Source organism: Chinchilla lanigera, unplaced genomic scaffold, assembly GCF_000276665.1.
Source record: "Chinchilla lanigera isolate Chin_1 unplaced genomic scaffold, ChiLan1.0 scaffold00062, whole genome shotgun sequence".
Taxonomy (NCBI): domain Eukaryota; kingdom Metazoa; phylum Chordata; class Mammalia; order Rodentia; family Chinchillidae; genus Chinchilla; species Chinchilla lanigera.
The window spans coordinates 9,617,642-9,629,034 of record NW_004955463.1 but is presented as its reverse complement, the minus strand read 5'-3'; the positions used below and the strand labels follow the sequence as shown (position 1 = coordinate 9,629,034).

Here is an 11,393-nt window from a genome sequence, read left to right as displayed (position 1 = left end):
TGCAGCCGGGACGCCGCGCGTGCCGGAAGGGAGTGAGTGTTGCTGCGGGGCCGCCTGGGGCAGGCGGGGCTCCAGCGGGAGCGGCCCGTCCCGGGGTGCGGGGCTCGCCCTCCTCCGCTCCGCGCTCGCCTCCTTCCCGGCCCTCTCCGCCGCGGGAGCCCGCTCTGCCTCGGCCCTGAGAGTCGCTTCCGCCCACTGGTGCTTCCCGAGGGTCGCTTGTTGCTGGAATTTCGCGCTGAACTAGTGAAATGACTAGTTTGCAGTCGTGCGGAACACCGTGTGCTCAGCAGACAGCGCCTTGGAAAGACCCCGGCGGCAGCTTTTGGTTATCCCCAGGCAAGCCGTGACTTAGTGCTTTTATAGCTAGTGAGCGTGCATAGGATAGACCCCAGCTGTGTAAGATACAGAACACTGCGGTGATGTTTAAGACGTTAGCTTGGGATCTTTTAACGATTCTTTAATACGTAGCAAATGTCATGCAAATGACTGTTTTTCTTTCTTTTTTTTCTTTTTTCCGGTTCCGGAAATCGAACTCACGACCTTGCGCTTGCCAGGCAGGCGCTGTGCCGCTGAGATAAATCCCCAGCCCGACTGTTTTTCTTGATCCTGTCGCCAACAGGTGTCCTCCTCCTCACTGCCGAGGGACCCTGACTCCGTTGCATAGAACAGTGGTGTGACCTGGACTGTTACTTTCACTTGTGGAGCGTGTGCACTTTGGTTGAGTACAGTGTTAACTTCGTCTTGGGGACCTTAATGCTTTCACTCGTCCTTCCTTATCGTAAATGAGGACCCCTCTCCCTCCTCCCCAGAAACTCAGGACCAGTCTTGGACTTACTAATGGCCTCCCACTACAAGGTAGGGCCTTGATTTTCTGTGGTGCACCATGATCTCAAATGGAGGTCTTTTGTGAGGCCAGGCCTTCGAATTGAATAAACAGCCCAGATATTTGCACACTGAAGTTTCCAAGCCAGCATGTAGACAGCACCTTATACTTACGCAGCCTTAGAACTTTCTTCTCCTGCCTCCAAGCCAGAAGTCGGCGTCAGGTGATCAAGTCTGTACCACTTTGGAAATTGCTATACTAACGCTTCACTTGCTAGCTTCCTGCTAGGGGCAGTGTGTAACTAAACAACCTCTACCGTTACTGCCCTATTGTCAGTCATCTTTTAATTTTCAGGGAGAAAGAAAACAGTAGTAAGTTTCAAGCTTTATCTTACAAACGGAACGTTTTTGAAGGATTCAAATTAGGGTTAAATTTAGGAAATAAGGAAAAAAATAGTTTGGACCTTGTTATGTATGTGTAAGTATTGCTCAGTACACAGACAATTCGAAGCTGTACTTAAATGTTTTTTATAGTATTCAGAATGTGGAGAGTTAATTTCAGTGAGAAATGCACTATCTTACTCTGTTAGCAACATTCATTAATAAGTATTTGTTGCAGTGGTCCTGAGCAAGTGTTTTTGGAAATTAAAAAAAAAAATAAGTTTATTGACAGGTTTTCTAGATTTTTTTTATTAGAGAATAACAATTTCAAATTTCAGAAGGTAATGTTGAATTACTCAAAAGAAAATGGGCTGGAGTTGTTGCTGAGGGGTGAAGCACCTGCCTAGCATTTGTGAAACCCCGGTTTTGAAATCAGCGCCACACACACACACACACACACACACACACACACCCAGTACCACACACACACAGAGGCAAAGTAGTTCTACATTTGTTATATTGAAATGTTTTTTTTTTTTTTATTTCCAGAAATCTTACTTTGTATTCGCTTTTTGTATCAGCTTTTCTGTCATAGGACAAAATATCTGACACCCAGACTTAAAGGAAAGGTTTAATTTGGCTCATAGTTCCGAGTTCATGGTTGCGTGGCTCTAAAGCATGGCGGAAGGGTGTGTTGGAGCAAAGTTGAGCCCCAGGGAGAGATCTGCCCTCCAAAGGTGCACTCCCAGCGACCCACCTCCACCTGGCCCAGGCTCCAACCAGCACACTCCCCTGTGAACATCACTGGATTAACCCACTGATGGATATATCACCCCCATGATATAATCACTGATCTTAATCCCATCAGGTTGACAATTAAGATCAAATTATTATGATTATTGTCTCTTTACTAGGTTAACCTTTCTTCTATGAAGAGTTTTTTGCTCCTGGACATGATTTACTGGCTTACAGAGCTCACTTTTGGGAAGAAACCTTAGAACATTACCTGGCCTAGCACGTAGACATGTGAAATATTAGCCATATTGTGTGTTGTTTAACCAGTTCCTCATTCATGATTATTTAAATAACAAAAATAGATGAGGGACTTTAATTCAGATCTGCTAAGTAGGAAAATTGCTGCAAAGTAATCTATAAGTTCTTTTTGGAGAAAAATCCTGATTAGGAGACCTCACAGGAAATACAAAGATGAAGAATCTGTACCTCTTGAGGAGCTGCCATAGTTCATAGTATCAAAAATAAACTCTGCAGCCCTGTACTCCCGTGTCCCACTTAAATCTGTGCTTTCACTGGGGTCTTTCCACCCGTGTGAGCCTGTGTGAATTAACACCACACAGTGGAGTGCTTTGGTGTGTGTCTAGACGCTAAGGATTTAAGTGGCATCCCCTTCAGTCTTGCAGCGGAAGAGCAAGGTGCTCCGGCTACACCATGGCACCACCCCCATAATCAACAGTCTTGAGTCACAATGGTCTTGCTTAAAATATGTGCTTGATTGAAGAGAATGACCTTTCCAAATAGAAATCTTCCACCCAAGCCCTCTTTGTGGAAAAATTAATGCCCAGCAAAATAAGAAATCTGTTACAGAAGAATGAGAAACATATTAATGCAAATAAATATTAATAAAAGTGGGTATTCATCAAATGCCCTAGGGTGGGCATTAATTAAGGGAGTCTTCAGCATATTAATAAATAGGCAGACTTTATAATATTCCACAGTTGTTTTCTATGCACCCAGTGAAGCAGCCGTGGAAAGTTTCCCAAAAGCCAGGGGTGGGCAGTGCACTTCTGCAATCCCAGCTTTCTGCAAGGTTGAGACAGTAGGACTGAAAGTTTGAGTCCTGCTTGGGCAACTTACTGACTCAGTGGGACCCTCTGTCAAAAATGAAAGTTCAAAAAGAGCTGGGGATGCAGCTCAGTGTAAAAGCCCTAGGTTCAGTCCTCCCTAGGTTCAGTCCTCCCTATGCCCCATCCCGCCAAGTGTCCTCAAATCCTCTAGCTTCTTGCTTTCTTCCCATTGCTGCAATAGAAATAGGTGCAGGACGGTGTGGATCTATAAAATGACTTGGTCTGGGAGACATAGGCTTTCTGAAGCAGCCTCGAAAGTCTCAGAGAGTGACTAGAACAATGAAAGAGGTATCTAAGTGGGCAGAAAGCACAGGAGAGGAAGCTATGTTCCAGGATTAGCAGGGATGAGGACACTAGACAAGTAAGATAGGGTTCGCATGGTCTAGTTTAGAGGCTGGTAGAGTTTGATCTTTATCTTTGATCTTGAGATCTTTGGGAAGCTGTCACAGGATTTCAGTCAGAGAGGAATTCTAGGGACATCTCTGTATTGGAATGGTGAACAAAAGAGAATCAGCATGGGAAGAGCATGGGCCTTGGACTTTTAAGAGTAGCTAGGCATGAACGAATGAGGAGTGATGATGAGGCATGTTGAAAGGAGGTAGTTAAGTGTGCTGGAAGAGTGGTCCAAAGGCCTTGGACATCTTCCCATCAGCCTGCTAACCTCATCTGTTTCCAAGATGGCCAACCTTTAAGGGATGTTCCGAAGATTTATACATTATGAAGTGACACCCCTTGGAAGAGTCAAGACTCTTTGAGAAATTACACCTTAGTGTGAATAATTTAAATTTGATTATTAGGTACATTTCTCTTGAAAGCCCTCCCTGGTGTTATCTTTAGTTTAGGTAAGAGAATCTCTTATTAAGCCAGTTAACTCCCCAATTACTAGAGGAGAGCCGAGGAAGGGAACTTTCCTAGAGATCCCTATCTTTGGCCTCGCCTTTCCTGCCTATGGGAAGAGGAAGAGGAAGAGGAGGGGAGACACACCACCATGGCTGGGAAGCTCCACGCGTCATATGGCTTATGTGGGTTGGCTTCTCATTGTGCACTCAGAGACCCAGGGCAGAAATCGTCTCTTGGTTCCATTTCTCACACTTTTTTTTTTGTCTTTTTGAGACAGGGTCTCGCTATGTAGTTCAGGCTGGCCTTGAGCTGACTTTGTAGCCCAGGCTGGTCTCGCACTTGCAACAATCCTTCTGCCTCAGCCTCCCGAGTGCAGGGATTGCAGGCGTGTGCCACCACGCTTGGCCATTTCTCACACTCTTGTGTCTCCAACTGGTCCTGCAGCCTTGAAGCTGGGAACCTTAGCCTGAGAGTTCTCTTTGAGATGCTCAGTCTCTCTTCTCTTTTGTTAATCTTGATTTAACGTCAGAAATTGGGAATTATTTTTAAGATGACAATTCTGCTGGTTTTGGTGAGATAGCATTTTCAGAGCATGAGGTAGACTTAGTCAGCTCCAAACTCTGCTCCAGGGAGCAGATGGTTGCCCCAGGCGATGCTCAACCAGCTATGTGCTTATTGCCAAAGCCCTGTTCCTAGGGGAAAGAGGGTTGGTTAGTGAGTCCATAACTCATCTGTATCCCAGAAAGGAGTATTCTGGCCCATTCTCTTGGAGCCTTCTGGATTCATCCTGCAGGCAATGGTGGAACAAAAGGAGCCTCCCTCCTGGAGTACCTTTATGTTGGACCACCGTGCTCTCTGCAAGGCCATCTGTCCCACCAGAGGAGGGAGCTGCTGTCTGGGTGACAGGCTCCTGGGTAACTAATACATACTAGGTGGACTGTTCCATTGTAAATACATGTTGCCGCATGTTATAAATTAAAATACATATTGGGATCTACTCTTTTTTTTTTTGGTGTTTTTGAGACAGGGTCTCACTATGAAGTTCAGGCTGGCCTTGAGCTCACTTTGCAGCCCAGGCTGGTCCCAAACTCGCAATAATCCTCCTGCCTCAGCCTTCCGAGTGCTGGGATTACAGGCATGCACCACCATGCCCCGCTGGGATGTACTCTTTTTAAATGGTACTTAATCACTGCTTGGTCCCTGAGACCCCACTACACTTTCGGCTTTGGGAATATAACCTAAGATGAGATTCTCTGGATGCAATTCATAACCTTGAATTCTGCTGTTGAGATGATATGGCTATATAAAGATTTTTAAAAGGCCCTACAGTTAACTTGAGCTCTATGGTAATGGTAAAAATATCCAAAACTCTATCCTCAGATTCTCTCCCCAGCTTTTGTTTTCCTTTGGCCCTAACTTTTTGTGTTCTTAAAAACCTGTCACTGTTCTGTCATCTCTTTCCTTTCTGCTGATCTTGGAATTAGGTGACCAGATTTCTGGTAGAAACCTTCATATTGCCAGTTACTTAAACTTGCTGAGGCTGTTACCTTATTTGTGGGAAGTCTGAATAATAATGCCTACCTTGTCTAGTTTATAAAGTGATTATAAGTAAGATTAACGGAATGGTAGGCCTAAAAAAAATCTTTAAAATGATATAATTAAATTCTGAGTTAAGGTGGTAATACTTCATTACTTAATCTGGGTTACATTAATTACAGTTGTATTACAGCCGTACTAACAGCTGTATTAAGTTGTTGGTGCACATAAAATGAGCATTTGATAACTTTCCTGTTGTGCAAGGGAAAAATATTGCATTAACATTTATTATTCACTACAAATAAACAGACTTGGGAAGATTTAGTAATGTGTCCCAATTTATGTTATGCATAAGTGACAGAACCAAAATTGGACGCCACTGTGTTAGTTCTGCATTTTATATGGATGACAGCTGCTAGCATCTACTGTGTAGAAGTTAATGTTCATTTCGACTTCGTGGAGATTTATGTTCCTTTTTTCTCTAATATCTCAGAGAAAGCTATTTTATACAGGCTTTTTTTCCCTCCTCCTACCTGTGGTTCATGCAGCTAACCTGTGAGAGTTAGCACTGTCTGGTAGGAATTTTACGCTACTAATGTTCAAAAATAGAAAATACATAAACTTCAGAGCCACACTGATTTTGCTTAGTGCATTTCAAAGTTAAGTTCTTGCAAAAATAAGAATTGAGATGTTATGTATATGTACCAATTCCCTGTGATGAGTGTAATTATTATGTACTACAAACATGTACTAATGGTAAACAAAAAGCACCTACTGCCGTGCTATGAATTTTAAGGAACCCCAATTTAAAAAAAAGTTAAGATCTTGGAAAAGTTACTTTACTGTCTTCACATTTAGTTATCTTTCACCTTTAAAGATGAGGATAACAGTTCCTGCTTCATGTGAGGATAGAATAAGCTCATGGGTGCTATGTACTTAGGAAAGGCTTTGCTCATAATAGGTCACTCACTAAGTACTTACTGACTTCCTTTTGTTTGCCATTTTTCTTGTTGAAGTTTTAGTTAATGAGGAACAACATTTTATATAAATTCAACTGCGTTTTACACCTAAAGGTATAATGAGCGCCATATTTCAATAAAAGAGAAATAAACATTAGGCATTTATTGTGTGCCATGATCTGAAGTAAGTATTTTGCGAATCTTATAGTATTGTTCACTAACTCTGATTAGGTACTGTTCATACCTGTTGTGGAAATTGTATTATGTAGAAGCTAGGTTAAGCCATGTGGGGAGTTGAGATTTGAGTCCTGGCAGACTGATGCTAAAGCCCATTCTTATGGTTTCTGTAGTTTTGTAATTCTATAGATAAAAGAAGAAAATACACTTTGGGTAATTTCTGAGAGCAAGAGTCATTGTGGTGGCAAGAGAAGACAATATGTATGTATGTATGTATGTATGTATGTATGTCTTTTTGAGGCAGGGTCTCGCTATGCAGTTCAGGCTGGCCCTGAGCTCCCTTTGTAGCCCAGGCTGGTCTCAAACTCACAACGATCCTTCTGCCTCAGCCTCCCGAGTGCTGGGATTACAGGCATGTGCCACCACGCCCGGCCTAAAATTATGGATTTAAAAGTAAATCAGAGCCACAAGAGAGGAACATACTTTTAAAATCCAGTTTTTTCAGCAGAGTTCTGTCTTACTTTTAGAGTTCTAATTATATCTTTTAATTTTCCATCCCAAGAACATGTGGCTCTGGCTTAGAACCAGGCCTTTGGTGCACTGTGCAACTCACTTTAGCCCAACTATGAATTTCACAGGTCCATTTGCCCGCCACATTGGATATACAGAATCTTGGGAGTAAAAGGCATCCTGTGGAACCATTCAGTGCCTTTAAAAAATTCCTTTAAAAGGTCCTCTGCTTCAAATACGGGAAACCCTAATCTTGTTGACCAAACAACCCCGTGCTTTATTGCACTGGCTGTAATAGAATTAACAAATAAACAAATAATTGGATTTCTCTAGCTTGTGGCTAAAAGTGGTTTCCTTGGGGTATACTGGGCCAGTTGATCTTTATCCACTTTTGTTCAAAGCCTGAGTCTTTACTGTTTTCCTAATTTTTATGGGAGTGGGTGGGTGGTCCTGGTACTTCCTTTCTTTTCTTGCAGGGCTGGGATGAGGCCTGGGGCCTCCTGTATGCTAAGCAAGCGCTCTGCCTCTGAGCTGCATCACAGCCTCTGGTCCTGGTGGTTCCTTTCAACTTCTCCACTCCTTTGAAACCTAGATAGGAGGGGGCAAGTTTACATAAATGACCTCTGGAATTAAATGTTCTGATGCCAGAAAAAATGAAAAGGAAATAGAATTCTTGATTTTGGGTCCTGCCTGTAGAGTTGGCACACTCTCTTGGGCTGGGTGGCTTCAAGCAAGTCACTTCACACCCCGGTCTCAGTTTCCTTTATCTGTGAGTGAGGTATTAGGATTCTGTGATCCCAAATTTTAAATCTTTTGTGTTCCTGTGTGCTAGCCCTATAAGAACCACATTTACTCAGTCTTCTGCAGCATGGCTGAAAGATTATCTATTCATTTGTTACAGAATTTGTTGATGCCTTCTTGCCTGAAGAATCTCCAGCTGCTCTGATGATGGCTTAAGAGGACTGCATGCTGTTCCCTCTCCATGCCACCCCAGGCCCGCTCGGAGCTTCAGATCTCAGTCCTTCATGGAGACCAGGTCCCAGCAGGGATGGCAGTGCAGGAAATTGGCACCCAGATGGTTCCTCCACATGAAGTCGTCTTGGGCTATGAGCTGACTCAAGGACACCTGGTAGCCCGGCCAGCCCTCTGTCAGTCACCCGAGGCCAGGCAGCATGGTGTGCATTCAGAGGAGGAAGCTTTTGGCGTCCTGCCTATTCATGACAGCTACTGTCTTTCTGCTTGTCACACTCCAGGTACCAAAGATTTGGGTAGCATAGTGTGGATTTATTCCTGGCGTTTGTTATCTTCTACTTCCATTCTTATAAAACTTCAAGAACATTACTTTTTCGCTTAACCCTTTAGGATCAGGGACTTTCAGTAGTATAAGGCGAGGAAAAAGAATTTTTTAAAAAAACAGGTCAAATTGAAGTTTATTGAACAAGTGTGCCAGATAGAAACAACATCATTGGGGTAGGACGCCAGCTTGTGACTTGCGGAGCGCTGGCTCGAGTGAGACAGAAACTATAGCTCACTTTATCTTATTGGGTCAGTGCTGGTGGCTCCTTCGGAATCTCTGGTGGTCACTGCTTCTGAAAATGTCAGTTTTGAGGAAGCAAGGACTACTCTGAGAATAGTGTCTGGAAGATACTCTGTATCTTGTGATAAATACAGAATACATACAACCACATGAGTAAATTTCTTCACATGTGATCGGATCACGGACTATATTAGGGTGAATGAAGTGAAGCCTTTCTCTAGTCTTCCTACTTATTCTTACAGTGTTTTTTATTTTGTTTACTAATATAAAATTAAAATAAAAATCCCACAGTGATAAAGGTATATATGTTAGAGATATTCTTCCTCTCTGCAAGTACCAGCTATTCATTTCACAATCTGAAGGACTTTTACAGATGGTTCATGGATGTGAGTATTTCAGGGGTGAGACTGATGGAAGCTAAAGTGTTCTCTGGGCTTTTAACTCTGCAGCAACTCCCTTTTTCTGATCCGGGTGGAGTAACAGAAAGCTCCTAGAGCAGGTTGGGAATCTGGTCAGAGGAAACATTTGACTGCTTCCTTGTCTGTCTTGGAGATGCCTGGAGCCTGCCGTGCAGGAGGAGCTGGGGTTGTCTGCTTCTCTCTATGGGAAGTTTCAGGGGTGCTTTGATCTTCCCGGGCATTTGCTGTGGCACTTTGTCCAGTTCTGAGAAATGCCTATGTCTAAGCTAAGGGCTCGCCTTTTGAATAAATTTCCATGGTTTTGAAGTGCATGTCAGTTCTAAGTTTCCATAGCTTAAGGAGCCGGCATGAATCTTGGAGCTAAACCGTAGTCTGGCCCGGTTTTGGTTTTGCCGCCAATCACTTTCTGCATCCGCACTGGCACGTTGAGTTCAGCATGGTGGTGATGTTATCCTAAAAAATTCCTTGAAAACATTTACCAGTGAACAAAGAGTGCTTATGAATTCAGAGCCACACCCATTCTTAACGTTTTATGGAGTAGGCAGATAAAATAATTCGCCACTATAAGTAGGATAAAGCAGAGATAAATTAAAAAAAATAAATCATGTTATGGATCCTCTATTGGCTTTCTAAGACGGTCCTAAAAGTACTACAGGATGGGTAGCTTAAACAACAGGCATTTCTTTTCTCGCAGTTTTAGAGGTTGAGGAGTTCACATCAAGGTGTTAGCTGGTAGTGTCTTCTGAGGTCCCTCTTCCCTCGCCTTGACTATTTTCTGTCTGTACCTGTCCATGTCCAAATGTCCCTTTTTTATGAGGACCCTAGTTATATTGGATTGGGGCTCTAATGATCTCACTTAACCTAATTAAAGGCCCAGCCTCCAAATATAGCCATATGCTAAGGTACTAGGAGTTAGGGCCTCAATGTATGAATTTTGGGGGTATACACCTCAGCCCCCAACTCTTCTATAACGTAAATTACTTAGTTAATGATCAGCTAAACATGAAAATATAATGGGTATCTAAAATTAAGCTGAAAGATTGTTCTCTGGAGGAAATCGTTCATTTTAGACTGTTTTTCATCTACTTTTAACTATTTATATAGTATCTCTATATATAGTATCTACAAATTATTTGGGTATATTATATATATATCATCTTTATTTTTGAATTTTACTTACTGTTGCACAAATTTTCAAGAATTTTGGAATTTTTCAAAGCAAATCCTAGACATTGCATTTCACCTGGACATATGTTAATGCGATTTTCTAACACATAGAAACATTTAAATTTTCATGTAACCACGTTATTCATCTCTTACCCAACCAAATTAACAGTAATTACTCAATAACCTCTATATCCTGGAATGTTAAATTTTTCCTAGTTGTCTTAAAAGAGCCTTTTTATAGTAGGTTAGTTTGAATCTGGAATAAACAAATCCCACACATTGCCTTTGGTTGTTGTATCTCAAGTTTTGTTTTTTCTTTTGGAAATTTCTTTTGTTCTCCTCTTTGTTTGATGTCATGGATTGCTTCAAAAAATGGGCCTCTTTGTCCTTTTGAATTGTCTAAATTGTGGATTTGGCTGATTTTGTCCTCATGGTTTTAATATTTTCTTCTATCTGCCTCTATGTTTCTTACAACTGGTAGTGCTCTCTGTGGATAAATATATTTTATTTTATTTTTATTTTAAAGAGAGTAGTAAAAGAGACAAATATATTTTAAAAAGCTTTTTGGCAGAAAAATCTCATCACCCAGTCCTTATTATTTGTAAGTGAACGTGTACCTCACATAGGAGACATTGATCAGAAGTGTGGAACAAATGTTATCTTTGAAGTTATATCCTGTGGCTTTTTAAAAGCCTTCATTTTTTAAGTTGCTGGTAATTTGCAGGAGAAGGTCAAATGAAGATGGTTTGGGGTTATAAGTCAGCTCTGTTCCATCAAGCTGCTGGGGAAGAGCCATCTTATTATATTATAAAAATGCTGAGAAGGCGATTGGCAAGAGTTAGACTAGTTTTCAGGACTCCTTTGCTGTTTTAATGCAGACTCTGGTGTCAGAGGTGATCTGTGATTTTATTAAAAGCAAATATACTTTCTTACTCCTTTTGGAGTACTGCTTATTGGCTTTCACTCAGTGGTTCTTAATATTTTTAGGGGCCTTGGGTACTTTTGGGAATCTAAAGACAGTTAGGGGCTCTCCCCAGGGAGTTACAGACTTGGTTGCTACAGCAGGGGTCAGTGGCTCTCTTCCCACGTCTGGGAGTCACACGTGGAAAAGGCCTGGCCCCGGGTGGCTAAGAGTAGGGCCCAACAGGGAAGGCTGTCTTTGGCTGGCAGAGGAGTTAGTGGT

The 11,393-nt window shown here is 42.2% G+C and overlaps 1 protein-coding gene across 3 annotated transcripts in view; it reads left to right on the top strand.

Moving 5' to 3' along the window:
* Positions 1-5: 5 nt before the first annotated feature.
* Positions 6-11,393, top strand: part of Fut10 (fucosyltransferase 10 (alpha (1,3) fucosyltransferase)) — a gene marked incomplete at its 5' end in the record, with an annotated part of 76,643 nt that continues 65,255 nt past the window's right edge. For all 3 annotated transcript variants that reach the window (XR_001236637.1, XR_001236638.1, XM_013521503.1), the window contains 3 exon segments: positions 6-32; positions 620-855; positions 7,989-8,340. Coding sequence is in view for 1 of the 3 variants with exons in the window: in XM_013521503.1 (XP_013376957.1) it covers positions 8,260-8,340 (81 nt within the window).